General features: G+C 44.2%; 1 protein-coding gene across 4 annotated transcripts in view; it reads left to right on the top strand.

Moving 5' to 3' along the window:
• PIEZO1 (piezo type mechanosensitive ion channel component 1 (Er blood group)) overlaps positions 1–24540 on the top strand; it is a 742509-nt gene that overhangs the window by 600819 nt on the left and 117150 nt on the right. For all 4 annotated transcript variants that reach the window (XM_069215849.1, XM_069215848.1, XM_069215845.1 and 1 more), the window contains 2 exons: positions 1654–1731; positions 4127–4296. In XM_069215849.1, the coding sequence (XP_069071950.1) occupies positions 1654–1731; positions 4127–4296 (248 nt within the window). The remainder of the gene's footprint in view (positions 1–1653; positions 1732–4126; positions 4297–24540) is intronic.

Genomic DNA, 24540 nt, shown 5'->3' with positions numbered 1-24540 from the left:
AGTGATTATGCAGCAAAAAAGTCTTCTGCATCTTTGTCAAAGGTGGTGCTGCACTGCATATTTTTATACCTATTAGCTCGAAGTGAATTTCATTGAGCAGATCCCAAGTTTGTAACTAACATTTGTATTGAGATCAAACAGTAAAACATTGTGGTACAAAATTAATAAACGCAGCACAGGCATCACTTTAGACAAGCTGTGAACAAAATAAAGTTAAATAAAACCCATTTCCAGAACAACCCATATCAGACCACACCGTTAAGGAATGTAATTTATAAAATCACACCAAAAGGATAGGAAAAACAAACCAAAACAATTTCAAAAAGTTCAAGTCGGCTATGATTATACAGAAAATGGGAGCACTAAAGGCCTTCCGGGCCGCTGCACTCCTGGCGGTCTGACTGCCACATTACAACCCTGATGGGTGGACCACCGTCCCTGCCCTGAACACCGTTCGCAATGGGCTGACGGCAGTCTGTGTTGTACTCAGCCACGATAGTGCTGAAATCAGCGGCACCATTCTGATTACAACTCCGCTTTCTGCCAGCCCTTGCATGGCAGTCACCCCACCATGGAAAGGCTGGTGGAAAGCCAGTGCTGGGTGCCACAGAGGGGCGTCCTACCCATGAGTTTGGCGGTCGGCTCGTCTGACCGCCAAACTCATAATAAGGCCCAAAATCTCAGTCGTGCAACTCATTAAATGAAGTACAAATATCATCATTTATTAGCTGTTTTGTCTTCCTTATCAGACCTATTTTTTTCTTCATTTTATAGTGATATCGATGATGTGATTAAATTGGTAAATTAAAATTAGGGTGAAAATTACAAAAAACACTTGGAAGACAACTTTAGGCAGCACAAGAAAGGGGCAGGGCAAGTAGTCAAGTATAAAGGGGAAATGATAAGTAGTATGTCGAAGCAGAGGTTAAAAAAAAAGGAAGGACAAGAGTACAATAATAAAAATAAATACAAGGTGAAGGAAAGTGTGACATTGAGTGTACTAATTCACTTTAAAAATAAACCCCAAAAACACTTTAGATAAAGCAAAGTGAAAAGGGTTTGTCCCCATACAAAACAGTTATAGCTTACATAAATTCAAAGAAGCACAGGATACAAAGGATATTGACACTGGGTTAAAATAATTTTAACAATCCAAAATGAACGTCAACACAATCAAGCAAAACAACACTAGACTTACAAGATACATGACCAAGTGATTAGTACAACTTATGAAATTCTGATTTCAAATCTAAATTCCAGTCAGGAGCTGTTTTCTCTTGAGTTTCAAAGTTTCAAGAATTTTCTCTTGGATCACAACAAATACATGAAATCCCATAAATATTGTGGTTGTGAGAAACTGCAAACATCATTCAGCACATGAAGAACATTGGTAGTAAACAAGTATGGTAAGGTACATTAAAAAACGAGAGATTATTTACAGTGTTACAATCCAAATTTTGCCTGTCTGGTGTACTCCAGCATTATATGAAATACTGTATCTCTTGATTGACTACATGCCCAGTAAAGGGTCCGATGATTCATAATACCACATGATAACGAGCACAGTTAAGTCCGACATTATAGTGAACAGTGGTCTTCATTTTGAATAGAGCAGTTCCTTGACATTTGCACACTTGTGGTGATTTTTTTCAGACGTACCAGAAAACGTTGAATTTCCTGAGGGTGAAACATCTGAAGAAACTGAAGGCCAGGAGGATGAGGGGAGATCAGGTAAGAAAGAAATTGACATCTCAAAAAAAAAAAACTGCAAATCACGTGTTCGTGACATGGCATTTGGGAACGGAGCAAGGAATTTTGGTGCTCCAGGTAAAATAAGCTTATTCAGGTGTTTATATGCAAATCGGCTTTGCTAAGAATTGAATTAAACTGCTCATTTATAGATCTCAGGCTAAAAACTAAATTGACTCTTGTAGTGGGATATAGGTCATATCTTGAGATAACTTTAACTGTGTGGTAAAGCAAAAAAGTGACTTTTGACAGTTCTGCTAAAGAACAAGTGGGTTTTACTTAAGGAGTCTTGGATGACATTCCAGATTTGGATCACCGAAAGCCAAAGTATTAATCTTTTTTACATGTGTGGTTGACATGGTAAAAATACGGCAATCTTACATTTGGAGGCGTTACTGAGTTATGTTATTGAACTGGCTGCATAGGTGTAGGATGGATAAATTCCAGAGTAGGCTTTGAGACAAATGGAAGTCTCTATGAAGGAAATAATTTGTTCAGGAGTGGACACAGTGTTCTTGTTCTCAGTGTATAGTGATTGCCATTGCTTCCCCCAAGAACAGTGTTTAACCACACAGTTACCGTATTCCTTAACAGAGGCATGGAAATGTGTGCTCATGTAGATCTAACAAGTGTGGAGATAGGTTTAGCTTAGTGCTGGTTAGAGTGGAAGGAGATGCATTCGTTTTGAAACAACAGTTTGTGGTCTGAAACACTGATATCTTTGTTTATCAATACCTTTTCAGGGAATATTTTCTATTTACAAGGCGCCTATGCTTCTTGCTTGAAATGGTGGTTTATGTATTGAATAGTCGATGATTCTGTGAATATTGGAACCTATAATTGTTTCTGTTTATGCCCCTTGTTCTGGCTTAAAACATGTGATACTAACTTGGGACATTCTTTGTATGTTTGATGTGGCACAAAGGAAACTCTGTGACCTCTAGATTCTGATGCTCGCTTTTTCACAAGCAGCTTTAAGAAACATCAGAGGTGAAAGGTATGTTCTTACCTTCCTTAAATGGAACATGCTGCTACCTCACTATAGTAATTAAATATGAACCATAAGTGAGAGAGGACATTTTGACTTGTGTTCTATTAAAGTCCTTCCAGCAGAGCACGAGGTACTTTATCTCCAGATAGTCTAAAGATTAAGGATGGTAGAGTCAGTAGTGGCAGAATAGATAGTCATTCATTCTTTATATTGCTGCCTCTCGTGCCCAAAAGGGCCTTGAAGGCAGCGACTGTCTCTGTATTTTATCACTGAGATCATCAATATAGGTTCAAAGCTGCTATTCAGTTTAAAAGTATGACATTCCCTAGCCAGTGATGCTGTATCTTGCAGTTAACATTAGAAAATATTTTCTCTAGCAGGAGTCGTGAATGCATATTTGAACATTCTATTGAAAATAGTGGCGCATATTATAATTCACGACAAACACAGGCTGCACCACAGAGCAAAATACAGAGCAAAACAGCACCTACACAGGGTACTGCGGAAACATGACTAAAGCTTGACACCATATGGGGTCTCTGTGTTTAGAGACCATTAATATGTCTGCAATCGTACTCTGCTGTCCCATTCAGCATCTCACTGTTGCGAGGCTTGCCAGCTGTTATTGAATAAATAGGGCATTACGTCTACACTTATATTTACACCTGGGTGACTAGGACTGGTCAGAGATATTTTATTTTGGCCAGGGCACATTTGGCAGGATAAAAAAGGTGATACAGACCAGCTTTTCATTTTTAGGTAAACTGCAAATCTTATTAAATAGACTGCAAATATGTAAATTGCCTATAGGCAGCTGGTTTTCATAAAGCTGGGCAATTGGGTTGTGCAATTGTAATGCACTGTGGGATATTGAATGTGAAAAAAGCTTCGGTGAATGCAGTCTCCTGTATGGGAAAGTAGATAAGATAAATGTGGAATGTTTTAGGCACAATCTCAAGCAACATTTAGGTTTTTCAGCACCTTCCCTGTCTAATGCCTGTTTTTAAAAAATCCCAAATAAGAAATAGTATTCATCATCTTTGAATAGGTTCTCTGTTTCCTTAGCCCTTTGAGTGCCTGCTGTTTCTTTATCAACCAAGAAAGATGGGGTTCATTGTTTTAGATATGGTTCTCTATATTCTTTCTTGTTGAGTGCATGGCTGCTCATCCCAACCAAAAACATGTTTAATGTCTGTAAATGGTGCTCTACTTCCTCTTCCTCTTAAGTGCCCAGTGTTCTAAAATATAAAGTAAGTAAGCCGTTTATTGTCTCTGATAGCTTTTCCATCGTTTTCCTATGTTGATTTCGTTGTGGTCCTGTCTCAGCCAGTAAGGATGGTGTTAAATGTTGCTCAATGTACTCTTTTTTTCTGTGTTCTTTATAAGGAAGCCATGTTGTGCAGCGAATTCTTGACATCCTTAAGTTCCTGTGGGTCTTATTCCTGACTATGGTGGATGGACTCGCACAGTGGCTTGGAACGCTCACAAAACACTATGTTGACATGTCAACAGTGCTCTGGGTGGAAAGATACGTCCTCACCAAAAACTTGTCCAAGGTATGTGCATTATTCAGTCAATGTGCACCAGCTGCTTTTGACCTTTTTGTTTATTATGCTGAGTCATTGGAAGAGTATCAATTAGTTGTGCTTTATTAGGAACATACTTCAAAATAAGAGCTTAGAAAATTAGGCATCCCTGCACCTTGTGATGTTTGGCCAGTCTATTATGCCATTCCAATAACCATTACCAACAAACTGTTTTGTTTATCACCTAGTATTCAGCCATTACATTGATTTTAGGAAATTCATATCCCACTCTGCACAAACATTCCCTAAGTATTATGAACCAGTTCATAAAGGCTAGCTTGCAAAAGTTGTAAATCTACTGTTGTGGGCTTCCTCTTACTTTGGTTCTGAGATTCACAAAGTTTCAGTGATCATGCTTAAAAATTTAAAACGGTTATAGATTTTGAGAAGTGTACTCATAGATTTTCTACAGGGTAGAAAACCTATGTAGTAAATGATGCAGAAATGTGCACGTTTCTGTATTTTTCCAGAGAGTAACGTGTTTCTTGTGGAGAATCGAATTTCCCTAAACCCTCAAGAAATATGGAGATTTCCCCTTTATTTTGCCCCACTGGAAATTCAAATCCTCATGCATTTCACAAAACTAAATCTCCATGATTTCCAGAGTTTTACAGTATATCCCAAATATTTCTGAATACCTACAGACCTCTGTTTTAGGTTTCACATGCAACATGCTTGCAAACTCTTTTGTGAATAATAAAAAAAAAGATAAGAGGCATGTAAACCCTTCCCTTACTTACCTGAACTTACAATTGGCTAAATCCAACTTCACTTTAATTTAAGTGCTTCTGACCAGCAGATCGTCTGCTTTCACTTCCTGCTCTCTGCTGCCTTGTCGTCCATGCCTTCAGTTGAATTCTGGACCAAGTACTCCTTTCGGTCAGTGGCCATTGGCTTCTGACCAGTGTTCTTCTATTGGCTACTTCACTGTGAAGGTATTATTTTTGGCATTTCCAAATGAGCACTCCTTATGAGTGAATCTGCAGGTCGTCTTCTCTCCTGTTCCATTTACCAGAAACAGCCTAGCCTCGTTTATTTCTACTGCTATATAGTGTGAACTCCACCCAAATGTATTGGGGCGTGTTACAGGAGCACCAGGTACATTAGCACCACACTTAGTTTGCGTCTTTCTAATCCTTACAAAATAACACGCAGACCACCGTACAGAGCCTTCTGTTTCTCCGCAGAACCACGGCTCTCCTACTGATCTGTGCCACAAGGTCATATATTAGCCCACCGGCCCATGATCAGAACACTTAGATGCTCTGGTGCCCTCTTTGCACATATTCCTAGGCCATGTGGGATTAGTTTACTTCCTCCATTATTCTCGCTTTTCCTTCCTCCTCTGATTCTCGTGGGCAGTTTTGCTGCTTACTGTTATTAGGAGTGTACTTGCGTAGCTAATAATGCTCACTGCAACATGTCATGCACTGCGCGCACATCCCCACTCTGAGATTCTAAACCTTCTCTCCCATAACGGCATTTCAGTGTTTTCTGTTGGGTGATAAGTTGGATTTTCACATATAATACATATTTTTTCTTTATGTGTTTACTGGAGTAGCAAAGCAAAGACTGGGGACATGCTGTGAAGCAGGGGCGGTTCTAGGGCTGTGCAACCGGTGCCACCGCACTGTGCGCTGACTTTAGGTGGGGCACCGTGTTCGCAAGTATCTTATGTTTTTAAAAGTACCTGCTGTCCCATCCTTGCCTCAAACAACTTTCTGCAATTAAAATCTCAAGATAACTCTGGTGATTAATGGAACTTCTGGAGAGAGATCGAGTTTTGTCTAGGGGAAGTTTTAACTCATCATAAGGTAGTGCAAAGGGTTAATATTCCTGCTGCAAAGAACGTGTACCATGTAGATCACAAAGTGCATATAATGCAATTAGGTTAGTGGGTTATTGATGGTTGGAGATATCCTTTAGTTACTTGCAGTTTATAAGTTAAAATCCTAACACAGAACAGTGAGTTAGGAACTGACATCAAATATCTGTTTGGAAACTGCAAGATACAGGTTAGAGTATTATGATTTTTCCCCAGTCTTTCATTATCCTAATGTTGCAAAAAGGTTCATTTGGGTAGAAATCAGTTCTCATAGTGGTACTTCTAAAATTCTGACTTTGTGCTTCTCCAACTCAAGTACTGAAACTATACTGCTTACCACTATGGATGACGTGACTCATACACCTTGTAGTACCCTGTCTTATGTAATATTTCATATACCCTGATTTAAACACATATGATTGATTTACCTCTGTGTAATGCGTTTATGATTTAAAGTGCTCTGACGCGCTACACTACTAAAAGTTGCGCTATAAAACAAATGAAATGCATCTGAGGGAGAGAAAGAGTAGTTATGGAGTCTTGAGGGCACTGTTAAAGGGTGGTAGTGAGGCAATGTGTGGCAAAGGCGGTAATAGGGGGTGCCAACAAACAATGTCTCACCAGGTGCCACCGGCGCTAAAGCCAGCTCTGCTCTGGAGAGTTTATAACACTGAGAAGAAAAGTATTAACCAGTCTTATAAGACTCAAATATATCCAATATATAGTTTGATGTCCCAAAGCAAAGTGACACTGCGAAGGAATAATATCACATTTTCATTCTCCAAAGATGTAGGTGTCAAGGAAACAGGTATTCGTTTTTGTAGGAATTAACGGCATCACCCGCCCTCAACTGGAATGACACAGGATGTCTGTGCTTATGTGAGGACAACAGTCTTGGCTCCCTGTGCAATCTATAGGCTCCTTAAACTAAATGGATATGAGACATATCAATAATGACCTGTGTATCTAAGTGGACTTACTAAAATCATGCAGCAATTGTTTCCCCCGCCAGTATAGGTTTTAATGCAGTGTATGTGCACTTGTGAAATGTAAAATAAGTACCAAACCTTAAACAAAACGGGTCTGGATGGGCCCACTCCACGTTGGGTTCTGCAGAGGCCTACTTGATGACCTTCAAAATATGATGTACATCTACGGGAGGGCAGATTATCCAAAAAGGAAACCAAAATTGCCTCGGCATCATGCAAGTTCAAAGGAAGATTGCATTTGCACACTCCAGACATTCATTTTAAGAACCTCACGATATATACTCTAATATGAGCAGCGTAATGTGGAAAAGCAACAATAAATCTAAATAAACAAGCATTGGAAAGCCAATAGGTTTCACCTGTGCACGTCATAGCGCTTTTTTTTTTTTTTTTTTAACTTTAAGGTATATTGCACAGCAGCTCAATTGCTCTGCAATACGTAAAAAAAAACATTGACAACGTTAATTCACCAAGGTGAAACCTATTAGCTTTGCCAGTGCTTGGTTTTTGAGTCCTCATACAACCTCATATAAAAGTATGGACAGGCAACCACCTCCATTGCTCACCAGGATACAATCCAAGGCCAGTAGTCTCAAAACTGTACCCAAAACCCTGACATGACTTCAGCCATAAGGGTATAATCACAGGACCTTGCTGGTATCAAACAGTCCAGCTGTAGGGTCCCTTATAAACTGGCTGCAAGAGTGCCCCTTATCTGACATTTTCTTTTTGATCTCATAAACATAGACCACTGAGTGCCACCAGTCTGACTAATTAGGAGGCTCTGCTTGAGACTCCATCCTACAAATATCTCTCCTTGCCAAGAGGAGCAAAAAAAAGCATAATTTCCTAGAGTCCGCGGAAGCCAAGCACCACTCTGCAGTGTCGCCCAGTGCTCCAAATATAATCAACTTGGGCTTACCTCCATCATCCAATCAAAGATGCTTGCAAGCCTTTTACCCATCAGAGCCAAAAATGGGTCAGGTCCGGACAAGTAGCAAACATATGGAGATCATCAGCATCCAGACTTCTACATCTTCTACACCTAGAGTCTCTGCTATCACTGATTTTTGCCAGTTTCTAAGGTGAACAATCATGAGAAGAGTGAACAAGTGATTTTTTTGTGAGCGGGGCAGATTTAACTGTGGAATGAAGTAAGTTGAAAGATACTTCCCAAAGATCCTGTAGTTCCTCTTCTGGCATGAAGTCTTCCCATACGCTATACTCCTGTTTCACGTTCTTCTCGGCTGCCTTTGTAAGGTGTGACTACCACTTAGCTACTTCATTCTTCAGGGCCTTAGTAACATGCAACTCCATATCAAGGATGTCAAGGAGCTCACAATTTGTCCAGTCTTGCGCGCTAAAGCAGTTTGCCAACTGATAATACTTGAATCTGGACATGACCGATTTTGGAAGCATTGACCATTCATCCCACAGCATTAACTTATCTCCCACAATTACCTTCCCCCAAATCATAATCCCTGCCTTCCATAAAATAGCAGCTGAAAAGTCCTTCACACATTCAGGAGTTGCTGGGGAGTCACAGATTGATAAGTTTGTTATAATATGAGATCTCTAGTAATACTCTCACATGGGACCATAGTTTAGCTGCTGACCTCTAACACCTATAGCGCCAACTTCCTGGCCATTACCTCATCCCTGAAGGGAACTATTTCTGTATTTAATCTTAAACTTTGTGCCAGTGGTTCTATTTATAATGCAAACATAAGTGAGATAGAGGACACCCCTGCCTAATTCCTCTCCTGATATTAAAACAAACAGATAGAGAGTCATTAATCAGGACTCTTGCCATCGGAGTGGAATACATTTTCTGTGTCACCTCACCCATGACACCTCGAACCCTCGGTGCCAAAGTACCAGCATCAAATACTCCCAGTTAACTTGGTCAAAAGCTTTGGCCATGTCGAACGTAAGAATAGCAAAAGGTAAAGATCGTTCAATGCCGGCATTACCAAGAAACTTCAATTGAGACTACAACGAGTCCAGAATGCAGCAGCCAGACTCATCCTGGACATCCCCCGACACAGCCAAATCTCCTCCCACCTCAGAGACCTACACTGGCTCCCAGTCAACAAGCGCATCACATACAAACTCCTGATCTACACCTTTACGGCACTGCACAACATAGAAACAGCATACCTCAACAACCGCCTCACCCTCTACGTAGTCAACAGATGTCTGTTCCTCCCAGCTCACCCTTGCAGCCGTCCCCAGGATCCAGAAAAGTACAGAAGGAAGATCCTTCACCTACCTAGCAGCCCAGACATGGAACACACTTCCTGTCAAGCTCGGGCAGACCACATTACTGATGCAATTCAGGAAGGACCTCAAGACCTGGCTCTTCGACTGAGCAGCACACCTACATTCAGTGCCTTGAGAACCTATGGGTGATTAGCTGCACTTTACAAATCCTTGATTGATTGATTGATATATCAGTGGTGCTAATTAAAAGGTGTGTTAATTCCTTCAGTTAGCTCCCTGGCAAGAAACCCTTTTGATCTTGATGATTTACACTGCCAACTACTTTACTCAAAAGTTTAGCCAAGATATTCACTAAAACTTTGTATTCACAGTTTAACAGGAACTGACACTCTCTCTGATTCTTGCTCAGCTTCAAATCAGAGAAACAGTTGCCTCATTCCATGACGAGGGGATGGGAGAACCTTCCAAGAGGATCGAGTTGAACAAATTTGCTTAGAACGGGACTATCTTGTTTGCAAGTGTAATATATACCTCATTTTGAATTCCATCCGGGCCAGCTGCTTTCCTTCTTTGTAGTCTCTTTATAGCAGCCAATATCTCCGGCCCTCTAATCTCTTTATTCAAGAACTCCGGGGATTCTAGTGAAATGGAAGGCAACCCTCTTGCCTCCAGCCATACCCTTACATGGTCTTTGTTGAACATGTTGGGTTGGGAGTACAGTCTTTTAAAAACACTCACAAATGCTCCTTCAATCCCCACATCATCCTCTGCCCAAACATTTGATCCTTCCTCTTATATCCCTGTGATATAAAGTTATTTTTGTAATCTTTTTTTGGTTATCCGTGCTAGCAGCTTTTCGCAGCACTCTCCATATTCAAAGTTCCCCACTCTACTGGCTTCCCACTGCTCCCTTTCCGCGCTCTCAGTTCTTGCCGTGAATTCTGCCTGGCACTAGTATAGCTCTTGTTCCGGTCTTTCCATATTATCCACATCTGACCATGCATTTCAGCTTCCATTCCAGCCTAAGTAGCTCTTCATCTAATTCCTGCAACTTGCTTCTCTGTTCTCTATTCCTGGACACAAATATACTTTGTAATTTCCCCCTCAAGTAAGCTTTGTATGTGTCCCTGACAACCTCTAATCTTGCCTTTCCTTTGTTAATGTTAAACAAAAGCTCATCTAGTCTCAGGAGCTCCAATTCTGAATCTGTAAATATTACCTTCCTGTCAAGTGTCCATCTCATAGCCCTTTCTTTACCAGACAGAGCAAAATGCATAAATATGACAGCATGTTCAGAGAGCTTGATGGGGAAGTGTACCATCTTCCATAATTTATTCTTACTGCCACTTTCTAATAAGAAGAAATCCAACCTCGAGTAGTGACCATACTTCTTACTTAGGAAAGTATAATCCCCGCGCTTCCCCTCCCTTCTTTGCCATACATCACAAAGATTCAGGTCCTCCATCATAGAGAGAAGCAGGGCACGTGTTTTCAGAAAATAGATCTGAGAACGCACTGATGACCTATCTAGTATGCTATCCAAAACAATATTAAAAACTCCCCCTAGCAATAATGGGGAGTAAAAATCCAGAAGAACAGCAAATATTTGGCACAAAGTCAATTCTTCATCTACATTAGACCTATAATAGCTGGCTATTGTAAACCACTCTTTCTGTATCCTGCTCTCACTAATAGCTCATGGTCCTCCTTTATCAGCCCTGTTTCCCAACACTTCAATTCACACATTTGACCTTCTAACACTTGCTGTCCCTTTTGTACAACGCAGCTGGTCTGTTGCCACCACATGGCCAACCCAGCTCTGCTTCAGTAGCAGTTCCCTACACTCGGACCTCAGTAAGTGGGTCTCTTGCAAAAGCATGACCTTAGCACCGTTACCTTTCAATTGACTCAAAATCGGCTATTGCTTCCTTCTAATACTGGGGCCGTTCACATTCCAAAACAACTTCTGCAGTACTGGTTCTTGGTGTCCCTCCCCCTTTCCTTCACCTACTCCCACCCTAACTGACTAGGCTGAAAATAATATTTAAAATTCCACACCCTTTGTGGCCTTTAAAAAGAGAACTCAATTTGTTTTAAATATTCCCCTCATGGTCGCCACCCAGTGCAGTACCCCTCAACCCTAACCCACCCATGAGAGCCCTCCCTTCTAAAATCTTAGGCATAAAAGATGCCTATTTAAGCTCCACTTTCACCAGTGATCATCTTATCACACCTTTACATCTAGTTCCTTCCTTGCCTGAATTTAAGTTGTGCAAAAACTCATCTACACCTTCTCGGTTAGTAAAATTATACATTTTGTTATTCATAACCTCAACAGTGCAGGGAATTTGAGCTGATCACTGGCACTAATTTTCTTACATTCCTCCATCCATCTGCCAAGTTCCCATTGTCTGGAGCAGAACAGAAGAGATCTGACCTAATAGAGAATGGGGCACCCTGTACCCTAAGGTTTCTCTCTCTTGTTGCAGACGCTAGGATTCTCTCTTTAACTGTAAAGGGTAGAAAATTAACCAAGATTTTATTCGGTTTCTGCCTCTCAGAACTGAGCTTTAAGGGGTCTCTGTGTATCCTCTTTATTTCAGAGGCTAGGTTGACTGCTTCAGTGGCCTGCGGGAGTACCTCTCTAAGTAACTTCACCCTAAAAGATTTCAGATCATTCCTTTCTGCCCCTTTGGGAATATTCAGGATTCTGACGTTATTTCTCCTAGCAACTTTGTTCAACCTTTCCAATTTCTCTTCTAAGGATCTCCTTTGCGTTTGCCCTACCTTCCAAGCTTTTTTTGTACTGTCTTCTCTAATGCTTTTGTATGCCTAACTAACCCATCAATCTTCCCTTCCAGCTTGGTACACGCAACTTGAATGGGACTTTGGTTAGATCCAAAACTGCAAAATGATCCTTAATCCCTGCTGTTAACACAGCTATTATCTCCTGTACTGTTTGCTGTCCTCCCACGCTCTCCCCATTTGATGACTCTTGAGAGTGCTTTTCCTGATTTCCCAAATCCTAATAGGTCCCATCCTCCTCACTGTACTGGAACTGTCTGAGATTCCATGGTTCTTCCCCTTGCTCTGATACTCCATCTTCCATAAGGGGACTGAAGCGATTTGTTATAGGGATGTCAGTCCGTATCATATCAACCACTCCTCCTGAACTGAACCTTCCAAATCCCTCCATCCTGACTCCACCGTCACTGCTTTCCACGTTTCTGTCTCTTTCCTTTAGCAGGGGTCCTCTCTTCAACTGACAGAGGATATTGGTGTTAGATTTGCCCCCAGACTGAAGTCGAAAGCATGATCTCAGGGACGGTGTTACTTTGAATTTTTGCCTTGCTTTGCTGACTTCGGGACCTTCCTGCTCTCAGCTGCTCCACTTGGGTGACTACTGCTAAATAAGTCTTAGGGGCTGAACTTTGGATATGCCTTCCCACCAAGGCCTTATCTCCGTGCCCAGAAAATTTTGTTTGCGCTTTCGAATGGGGGTTGCTCCCTGCAAAATGTTAGACCTCAAGGTGTACCTCTTTAACAACTGATCGCCTCTCTCCTTTGAAACCGTGGGACCTCTAGCAACTAACTGGTCAGCTTTCCCCTGCAGGGTCCCCATTGTTCCTTTTTCCCCCAGCACACCTTGATTTGAGTCCCCACCTTCCATAGATTGTCCCCAATTTTTGCAAGCTGTTGATGATTCCCTCCTTACTCAGCATGTCATCTGTTCCCCAAATATTAAAGGTATTACTACTCAAGGACTGGCCTTTAAAAAGAGCAGGCACCCTTATTCCTCCTTCTGCCAGCACAGGCACTGATATGAACGCTGCAGCCTCCTTTCCTTCCGCACTGGTAATACCGCACTTGTGCTGCCTGGGCCCAGCAAAGGCTTGAGGCTGGGACAGAATCACTCCTTGCAATTCCGCCTGTGGAGACATCTTTCCGAGGGCCCGCTACTCCTCAACCCTCAACTTCTGCACTACTCCTCTTGCGTTTTCTCCTGAGGGTATCTGTATTAGGATAGGAAACCAGAACAGACCGCCGGGTGATAGGAGCTCATGAGCAGTCTCTCACGACTCATTTGAGCATCCTTGTCTCAGAAGCTAAATTTACATTGATATCATTTTGCTGTGCTGTGCAAGCAGGTTTTGGACTGCTGGAAGTGAAAATTATAATGGTATAATCCCCCAAATCCTTCTTTTGTGAATCAGCAAACAAGTGCAATGTCTACAAGGAAATTAAATTTCGTGTGCACCTAATACCTTACACTAGTGTGTGCCCCTTTATTTTTCTAATGCATCTCTTGCACAAGATTGTGCCATCAGCTGCAATTCCAGTGCACCACAAGTAGTCCAGTTTGGCTCACTGCTGTTCTTTTAAAATATTCATCTATAGCATTTAACCACATTCCTACTGCAGCACTTTCTGGTTATTAAACAAAAAATTATGAATTTAAAATAAAACTGCCACTGCACAACAGTTGCACCACATTTAAACCCAAATGCATGATTAAATACAGTTTAACTCAGTGAGCAGCCAACATGAAAAGTCAAAATAACAAAAAATGTGATTTTTGTCTTTGGTGACTTTAAGACTTAGGGTTTCACTGTCTGAATAGAAGTGTTTTCTTGCAGCATTGATTTCAGCATTGTCAGAACAGTTATTTCTATACAAGCTTTCGGGTTATAAGGATAATAGTGTAATGCTTTACCAGGCAATTTCAATCCTCCACCTGCTCCAACCCGTGCAGGTTCAGAAACTGGGGAAATTGGTGTAGAGGATAGTCCAGAATCACAGATTCAGAATGGTACACATAGCAGCAGCTTATTATTCCAAACCCATAGCTTGAATATCTCTTACTCAGTTGTGAAAAAATGTATCCAGACCAAGTCTTACAGGAATCAGGCGTGGACCTAAATATCCTGGGAGAGACTTGCAAAGTGCCGTGATGGAGACGTAAGCTTCTTAGGGCACAGTGGTAGCACCTGGACCACTTCGTAGGCTCAGAAGTAGTTGAGTAGCTTGACACACAGAGGAACCATAAGTTAAGTGGGACAAAAGGCAAACATACGATATAGATTCAGGAGGTGAAAAACAAAAGGGAATACAAAACAAATGCAAGGATAGGCAACAGCCAAGTAACAAACTATTGAGAGTGAAGTCAGCTGAAAACAACTGAGAGATCTTGTCAGGCACCAACTTAGTATCTCCTGAGCTCTAAGTCCTGCCCACAGTGAGATTCACCCAGTCGTAAGGCTCCCATTCTCAGTTTTCTTCTATTTTGAATTCTTCTACGCCTAAAGGAGAGTCCACTCCTAGCATACCAGAGTACGAGAACATCATGTTGTACTGTCCTGATCTTGCCACAAGCCACTTGATTGAACCACAGTCTCAAACTCAAGGCAGAATTAACTTGAATTGATTGCTAGACCAACATCATTGGACAATGGAATTGCACAATATCCTGTTATTTCATCCCATCTTTCCATAGAAAATGCATTTAAATGAAGAAATTCAGTTGTAAAACAATATGCCAGAAAAATCACAGGAATTAATTTAAAGGGTATTACAATAAGGTAAGGGTTATCAAAGTGCAGAGTCAGGGTAAGTTTTGGATTCAAGGAGAGGGTTAGAATTAGGTTAGTGTCAGGTAACAGAGAAAACAATAGGCTAAGTGCCAAAGGATTTGATTATTTTAGAGTCCTGCTAAGGGTTAGCGCCAAAAGAATGGCTTGGGCTATGCAACAGTTGGGATTTGGCCTGTTGTCAAATGTTAGAGTAAGGATTTGGTTAAAGCTAGTGTTAGTTTTCAAGCTATTTTAAAAACAACGTTTCAGATGGACACATCTACCTGTGGATTTTTCATCTTTTGAATACTCCCAATGCGCCAGCATTCAACGGAAATTATTTCTCTCTAGCTCTCCATGTCGACAAGGACATCGCTATGGAATGGTTCCACTCACGACACCGTCTAACCTCATCAGAGCCATAAGAAGTCCTTGCTGGGTGCTGATGTCAGTTACCTTTTTCTGCGCTTCGACGCATGTCCTTGTTTCCAACCTCTGTGTGGTTACACTGTTTTAAGGGGATTTGGTTTCTGTGTCTCATTAGGTGACAATGTCTCTGCCTAAGAAGTTGGGCTTCAAATCTTGTCTGGAGTGCGAAGGCCAGCTGTCAGTTACGAACCTGCAGGAAGTTTCTTTGGTGCCGTAGTTTGGATCACAACGTCGGGGGCTGCAGTTAGTGTCAGAGCATGAATCCCAAGGCTCTGAAGGACAGAGAGGCAAAATTGTTCTTGGCTAAAGCTAAAAGGGACCGGCAAGGCTGTCATAGATCCCATCCTCGAGGAGTCGTTGTCTCATTGATCCTTGAGGTCACACAAGAAGAGACAACATCATAGTTCATGGAGTCAGTCATCTCAAGAAACTAGTCCTCGGCCTCTGTCTCCTGCTCCGAAGTCCCAGCACCAATCAAATTGGGAAGTGAGTCCTCAGCCTCTGTCTCCTCCTCCTGCAAAGTCACCTGAAATTTTCCTGGCGCCATCTTTGGTAGAGATCCCAGAGTCCCCTGCGACTCCAATACTGTAGTTCTCTCCTGTTACACCTCCTGTTCAGGAGACTGAAGCACAGGCAGTGGGTCCCGTTCAACCTCCTCAGCAGAAGCAAGAATATCCTCCTTTTCCAGCCCCAAGCGACAGACTTTTAAAATGATATGTATAACATTTTCAACAGGGCAATGACCCCATCTGGTGCGCCGGCTTGCCCGACAGGTCCTGTGTCTATCTCCCTGGAAGGTTTCCTGGTGCCATATAGGTAGGCTCAGTATCTGCCTTTTATGTCAAAGGCTCAGTATCCCGGGTCTTTAACGTGTCGAGGAAGAGGACACCTTTGCCGACTGATGTTCAGCAGGACTTATTGGCACCAGTACCAACGTTGGAGAGATCACGTCTGACGTCGCATCACTCTACTTGTGCTCAACTGGTTTCAGGATCTAGGTTACCAGCCCCGACACCTGCTTCACCCGCGCTGCAACCGACATCTTCGACGCCAGCATATTCCCTTCCAATACCATTGCTGGGAGTCAAGGTTGAGATCACGAAGGGAAGCCTTGAGGCTCCTGGATGAGCAACAATATTTAGAGGAGCACCAAGACCCTGAATTACAAGAGGGTGAGATTCCAATACCAACTCAGGAATTCGAAGGCATTGATGTGGCAAGTAGTCTGGACACTTCCACAGGGGGCATTCCCATGTTGGAGGTTACATCTTACCAGGGGTAATAAGAAAGGCAGCAGAGCTGTTCAACTTGCCTCTTCCCACAACTGACTTAAAGTCTGATATAGAGACAGAGGTTCTTCATTCTTCTTCGTCTGCATCAGAGTCTTTGTTGCAATTCAGTGAGACTCTGACGGAACATGTGTTGGATGTGTAGCAAAAGCCAGTAGCAACTCCAGCAGTGTCAAGGTCGATTGCTAGGAGGTACAGGATGGTGCCAGGGGATCCTGGGTTTTTGAGTCAGCATCCAACCCCGGAAAGCTTGGTGGGCCAAGCTTCTTGTTCTCCTAAATTTGCCCCTGGTTCCTTTCCAACGACTCCAGTGGGCAGAGAATCAAAACAGATGGAAGTAGATATTTTCTTCTGGTAGCATGGTGTTGAAATCTGTGAATGCTACTTGTCTTCTGGGAAGATGTATGCATGCTTTAATGGATTCGGCCAGAGATGTCATTCCCAAGCTTCCGCAGGATGTTCAGTGCCATTTTGCAGACCTTTTAAATGACAGTCAAAACATGTCATTCAATCAGGCCTGGATACAGCGGATTCAGTGCCTAGGGTCATGGGAACTTTAATCGCCAATAGATGGCACGCATGGTTGAGGGGCTCAGGGTTCTCCCCGGATGTACAATCCACACTCATGAATTTGCCTTTTGATGGATCCAGACTGTTTGGGGCCAAGACACACTCGGCCTTAGAACAATTCAAGGAATCTAAGGCAACGGCAAAATCGTTAGTCTTGAGTCCCCCTTTATGACCTACAGACCGCTATGTAGGTTCAGGGGGTTTGGCAGGGGCTCCTCCTTTCGAGGGAGGGAGCATTTCCAGCAACAACAGCCAGCCAGCCCCTTCTACAGATCTTATAGAGGTCTTGGTAGAGTTAAGCAACAAGGTACAGTCCACCAGCCTTCTTCCTCCTCCTCCTCTTCTACCTCCTCCGCTAATCTTTCAGGAAAGCAGCCCTAGTTCCCCCATCTTAAGCAAGCATGCTTTACCTGTGGGAGGGAGGTTGATTAATTTCCTAAAAGAATGGAAGTCCATAACAACGGACAGTTGGGTGTTAGACATTGTGGAAAATGGATATTCCATTCCCTTCCGAGAGTTTCTCCCTCCCTTTCCTCCCCAGCAAAGTTTTTGTTTGAAAGAAAACCTACTGCTACTACAGCAGGAGGTGCAAAGTCTGCTTGTAAAGGGCACAGGAGAGTTGGTTCTGGAGCAGGGATGTTATTCAAGATATTTCCTGATCCCCAAAAAGCATGGTCTTTTACGGCCGATCCTAGACCTGATAATTTTGAATTGGTTCTTCAAACAGGAAAAATTAAAAATGCTGACCCTAGCACAAGTACTTCTTTTGCTGGACAAAAAAGACTGGATGGTTTCCATAGACTTGCAGGATGCGTATGTTCAAATTCCCATTCTGCAGTTGCACAGGAAGTATCTCCGGTTCACTGTAGGGTCGCAAAATTACCAGTTTACTGTCCTTCCGTTTGGTCTTACTTCTACATCTCGAGTCTTCACAAAGATGATGGCAGTGGTTGCTGCACATCTCAGGCGGTGGAGAATTCCAGTATTCTCTTACCTGGACGATTGGTTGCTCAAAGCCAAGTCTCCAGCTTGCATTTGACAACTCAGCCGTTGTTCAATCTGGGTTTTTCCATCAGCGTACTCAAATCTCACCTGGAGCCCTCTCAGCGCACCCTGTTCATCAGGGCAGTACTGGACACCACAGTGAATTGTGCCTACGCTCCTCAGAGGATTCAAGAAATTCAGGCTATGATTCTGATGTTTCAGAATGGGACACTCGTTCAGGTCCTGAAGGTATTGCTTTTGCTTGGTCTTTTTGTTTCCTGCATTCTGTTAATCTCTTATGCACGTTGGCACATGAGGGCCCTCCAGTGGTGTCTCTGAAAGCAGTGGTTTCAACACAACGGAGATCTCAAGGAGACAAAAAAGATTTCCAGAAGCACTGCGGCGGATCTTCAGTGGTGAGCTTAGGACTACAATCTGACACAAGGGAGACCCTTTTCCCTCATACCGCCATTGACCACAGTAATAACGAATTGCTTCCACTCTAGGGTGGGGAACACATCTGGGGATCCGGAGATCAAGGGTCTTTGGTTTCCGGAAGAACAGATGTTTCACATCAATCTGTTGGAATTACTGGTGATACATCTGGCTCTCAAGGCCTTCCGCCCTTCTGTTTGCGGTCAGTCAGTACAAGTTTTTACAGACAACACTTCTGTGATGTGGTACATCAACAAACAGGGATGAGTAGGGTTGTATCTTCTCTGCAGAGAAGCTCTATATCTCAGATTTGCATAGTAGCAAACCATTTGGACAGAGCTCTCAATGTACGCGCAGACAGTCTCAGCTGGCACTTTTCAGACAACCACAAGTGACTACTCAAGCCAGAGATGGTTCTTCACGTCTTCCAGTTTTGGTGGACGCATCAGATAGACCTGTTTGCCACTCACGAGAACATGCACTGCCCATTGTTCTGCAGCCTCCAGTATCCACTGCAGGAAGTGCTGGGGGTTCACGTTTCAGTTGGACTGGTGCAACCAGTTGCTTTAAGCATTTCCTCCCTGTAGGAAGTTGGCTCTGTATGCACTATTTCAAAGTAAGGAATAGTATGCACAGAGTCCAAGGGTTCCCCTTAGAGGTAAGATAGTGGCAAAAAGAGATAATACTAATGCTCTATTTTGTGGTAGTGTGGTCGAGCAGTAGGCTTATCCAAGGAGTAGTGTTAAGCATTTGTTGTACATACACACAGGCAATAAATGAGGAACACACACTCAGAGACAAATCCAGCCAATAGGTTTTGTTATAGAAAAATATATTTTCTTAGTTTATATTAAGAACCACAGGTTCAAATTCTACATGTAATATCTCATTTGAAAGGTATTGCAGGTAAGTACTTTAGGAACTTTGAATCATTTCATTAGCATGTATACTTGTCACATAAAACACAATAAGCTGTTTTAAAAGTGGACACAGTGCAATTTTCACAGTTCCTGGGGGAGGTAAAGTAATGTTAGTTTTAACAGGTAAGTAAGTCACTTACAGGTTTCAGTTTTTGGTCCAAGGTAGCCCACCGTTGGGGGTTCATAGCTACCCCAAAGTTATCACACCAGCAGCTCAGGGCCGGTCAGGTGCAAAGGTCAAAGAGGTGCCCAAAACACATAGGCTATAATGGAGAGAAGGGGGTGCCCCGGTTCCAGTCTGCCAGCAGGTAAGTACCCGCGTCTTCGGAGGGCAGACCAGGGGGGTTTTGTAGGGCAACGGGGGGGGACACAAGTCCACACAGAAAGTACACCCTCAGCAGCGCGGGGGCGGCCGGGTGCAGTGTGCAAACAAGCGTCGGGTTTCCTTTAGCTTTCAATGGGAGACCAAGGGGTCTCTTCAGCGATGCAGGCAGGCAAGGGGGGGGCTCCTCGGGGTAGCCACCACCTGGGCAAGGGAGAGGGCCTCCTGGGGGTCACTCCTGCACAGAAGTTCCGTTTCTTTAGGGGCTGGGGGCTGCGGGTGCAGGGTCTTTTCCAGCCGTCGGGAAATGGAGTTCAGGCAGTCGCGGTCAGGGGGAGCCTGGGGATTCCCTCTGCAGGCGTCGCTGTGGGGGCTCAGGGGGGACAACTTTGGTTACTCACAGTCGTAGAGTCGCCAGAGGGTCCTCCCTGAGTTGGTTGTTCTTCACCAGTCGAGTCGGGGTCGCCGGGTGCAGTGTTGCAAGTCTCACGCTTCTTGCGGGGATTGCAGGGGTCTTTAAATCTGCTCCTCTGAAACAAAGTTGCAGTCTTTGTTGAACAGGGCCGCTGTTCTCAGGAGTTTCTTGGTCTCTTGGAAGCAGGGCAGTCCTCTGAGGATTCAGAGGTCGCTGGTCCTGGAGAAAGCGTCGCTGGAGCAGGTTTCTTTAGAAGGCAGGAGACAGGCCGGTAGGACTGGGGCCAAAGCAGTTGGTGTCTTCTTTCTTCTTCTGCAGGGGTTTTCAGCTCAGCAGTCTTCTTCTTCGGTAAGTTGCAGGAATCTAAATTCTTAGGTTCAGGGAAGCCCTTAAATACTAAATTTAAGGGCGTGTTTAGGTCTGGGGGGTTAGTAGCCAATGGCTACTAGCCCTGAGGGTGAGTACACCCTCTTTGTGCCTCCTCCCAAGGGAAGGGGGTCACATCCCTAATCCTATTGGGGGAATCCTCCATCTGCAAGATGGAGGATTTCTAAAAGTTAGAGTCACTTCAGCTCAGGACACCTTAGGGGCTGTCCTGACTGGCCAGTGACTCCTCCTTGCTGTTTTCTTTGTTTCCTCCAGCCTTGCCGCCAAAAGTGGGGGCCGTGGCCGGAGGGGGCGGGCAACTCCACTAAGCTGGAGTGTCCTACGGTGCTGTGACAAAGGGGTGAGCCTTTGAGGCTCACCGCCAGGTGTTACAGCTCCTGCCTGGGGGAGGTGTTAGCATCTCCACCCAGTGCAGGCTTTGTTACTGGCCTCAGAGTGACAAAGGCACTCTCCCCATGGGGCCAGCAACATGTCTCTAGTGTGGCAGGCTGCTGGAACCAGTCAGCCTACACAGATAGTCGGTTAAGTTTCAGGGGGCACCTCTAAGGTGCCCTCTGTGGTGTATTTTACAATAAAATGTACACTGGCATCAGTGTGCATTTATTGTGCTGAGAAGTTTGATACCAAACTTCCCAGTTTTCAGTGTAGCCATTATGGTGCTGTGGAGTTCGTGTAAAACAGACTCCCAGACCATATACTCTTATGGCTACCCTGCACTTACAATGTCTAAGGTATTGCTTAGACACTGTAGGGGCACAGTGCTCATGCACTGGTGCCCTCACCTATGGTATAGTGCACCCTGCCTTAGGGCTGTAAGGCCTACTAGAGGGGTGACTTATCTATACCTGCATAGGCAGTGAGAGGCTGGCATGGCACCCTGAGGGGAGTGCCATGTCGACTTACTTGTTTTGTTCTCACCAGCACAGACAAGCTGGCAAGCAGTGTGTCTGTGCTGAGTGAGGGGTCTCCAGGGTGGCATAAGACATGCTGCAGCCCTTAGAGACCTTCCTTGGCATCAGGGCCCTTGGTACCAGGGGTACCACTTACAAGGGACTTATCTGGATGCCAGGGTGTGGCAATTGTGGAATCAAAAGTACAGGTTAGGGAAAGAACACTGGTGCTGGGGCCTGGTTAGCAGGCCTCAGCACACTTTCAATTCAAAACATAGCATCAGCAAAGGCAAAACGTCAGGGGGTAACCATGCCAAGGAGGCATTTCCTTACACAACCCCCCTCCCCCCCAAATGAAAGAGGATGAGACTAACCTTTCCCAAGAGAGTCTTCATTTTCTAAGTGGAAGAACCTGGAAAGGCCATCTGCATTGGCATGGGCAGTCCCAGGTCTGTGTTCCACTATAAAGTCCATTCCCTGTAGGGAGATGGACCACCTCAACAGTTTTGGATTTTCACCTTTCATTTGCATCAGCCATCTGAGAGGTCTGTGGTCAGTCTGAACTAGGAAGTGAGTACCAAAGAGGTATGGTCTCAACTTCTTCAGGGACCAAACCACAGCAAAGGCCTCCCTCTCAATGGCACTCCAACGCTGCTCCCTGGGGAGTAACCTCCTGCTAATGAAAGCAACAGGCTGGTCAAGGCCATCATCATTTGTTTGGGACAAAACTGCCCCTATCCCATGTTCAGAGGCATCTGTTTGCACAATGAATTGCTTGGAGTAATCTGGAGCTTTTAGAACTGGTGCTGTGCACATAGCTTGCTTCAGGGTGTCAAAGGCCTGTTGGCATTCTACAGTCCAGTTTACTTTCTTGGGCATTTCTTTGGAGGTGAGTTCTGTGAGGGCTGTCACAATGGATCCATATTCCTTCACAAACCTCCTATAGTACCCAGTCAAGCCAAGGAATGCCCTGACTTGACTCTGGGTTTTTGGAGCTGCCCAGTCCAGAATAGTCTGGATCTTAGGCTGGAGCGGCTGAACTTGGCCTCCACCTACAAGGTGTCCCAAGTAAACCACAGTTCCCTGCCCTATCTGGCATTTGGATGCCTTGATAGAGAGGCCTGCAGATTGCAGAGCCTTCAAAACCTTCTTCAGGTGGACCAGGTGATCCTGCCAGGTGGAGCTGAAGACAGCAATATCATCAAGATAAGCTGCACTAAAGGATTCCAACCCAGCAAGGACTTGATTCACCAACCTTTGGAAGGTGGCAGGGGCATTCTTTAAACCAAAGGGCATAACAGTGAACTGATAATGCCCATCAGGTGTGGAGAATGCTGTCTTTTCTTTTGCTCCAGGGGCCATTTTGATTTGCCAGTACCCTGCTGTTATGTCAAAGGTACTTAAGAATTTGGCAGCCCCTAATTTGTCTATTAGCTCATCAGCTCTAGGAATGGGATGAGCATCTGTCTTGGTGACAGAGTTGTGACCTCTGTAGTCCACACAAAACCTCATCTCTCTCTTTCCTTCTTTGGTGTGAGGTTTGGGACTAAGACCACTGGGCTAGCCCAGGGGCTGTCAGAGTACTCAATTACTCCCAATTCCAGCATCTTGTGGACTTCCACCTTGATGCTTTCCTTAACTTGGTCAGACTGTCTAAATATTTTGTTTTTGACAGGCATGCTGTCTCCTGTGTCCACATCATGGGTACACAGGTGTGTCTGACCAGGGGTTAGGGAAAAGAGTTCAGCAAACTGCTGCAGGACCTTCCTACAGTCAGACTGCTGTTGGCTAGAGAGGGTGTCTGAGTAGATCACTCCATTCACTGAGCCATCTTTAGGGTCTGATGAGAGGAGATCAGGGAGAGGTTCACTCTCAGCTTCTTGGTCCTCATCTGTCACCATCAACAGATTTACATCAGCCCTGTCATGGAAGAGCTTAAGGCGGTTCACATGGATCACCCTCTTGGGGCTCCTGCTTGTGCCCAGGTCCACCAGGTAGGTGACCTGACTCTTCCTCTCTAGTACTGGGTAAGGGCCACTCCATTTGTCCTGAAGTGCCCTGGGAGCCACAGTCTCCAGAACCCAGACTTTCAGCCCTGGTTGAAATTCAACCAGTGCAGCCTTTTGGTCATACCACAACTTCTGGAGTTGTTGGCTGGCCTCAAGGTTTTTACTTGCCTTTTCCATGTACTCTGCCATCCTTGAGCGAAGGCCAAGTACATAGTCCACTATGTCTTGTTTAGGCTCATGAAGAGGTCTCTCCCAGCCTTCTTTAACAAGAGCAAGTGGTCCCCTTACAGGGTGGCCAAACAGAAGTTCAAAGGGTGAGAATCCTACTCCCTTCTGAGGCACCTCTCTGTAAGCGAAAAGCAGACATGGCAGGAGGACATCCCATCTCCTTTTGAGTTTTTCTGGGAGCCCCATGATCATGCCCTTTAATGTCTTGTTGAATCTCTCAACAAGGCCATTAGTTTGTGGATGATATGGTGTAGTGAATTTATAAGTCACCCCACACTCATTCCACATGTGTTTTAGGTATGCTGACATGAAGTTGGTACCTCTGTCAGACACCACCTCCTTAGGGAAACCCACTCTGGTAAAGATACCAATGAGGGCCTTGGCTACTGCAGGGGCAGTAGTCGACCTAAGGGGAATAGCTTCAGGATACCTAGTAGCATGATCCACTACTACTAGGATGTACATATTTCCTGAGGCTGTGGGAGGTTCTAGTGGACCAACTATGTCCACACCCACTCTTTCAAAGGGGACCCCCACCACTGGAAGTGGAATAAGGGGGGCCTTTGGATGCCCACCTGTCTTACCACTGGCTTGACAGGTGGGGCAGGAGAGGCAAAACTCCTTAACCTTCTGGGACATATTGGGCCAGTAGAAGTGGTTGACTAACCTCTCCCACGTCTTGGTTTGTCCCAAATGCCCAGCAAGGGGAATATCATGGGCTAAGGTCAG

Source organism: Pleurodeles waltl, chromosome 12 (genome assembly GCF_031143425.1).
Source record: "Pleurodeles waltl isolate 20211129_DDA chromosome 12, aPleWal1.hap1.20221129, whole genome shotgun sequence".
Classification (NCBI taxonomy): Eukaryota; Metazoa; Chordata; class Amphibia; order Caudata; family Salamandridae; genus Pleurodeles; species Pleurodeles waltl.
The sequence above is the reverse complement of the archived record's forward strand: the minus strand, read 5'-3'. Positions and strand labels throughout refer to the sequence as shown.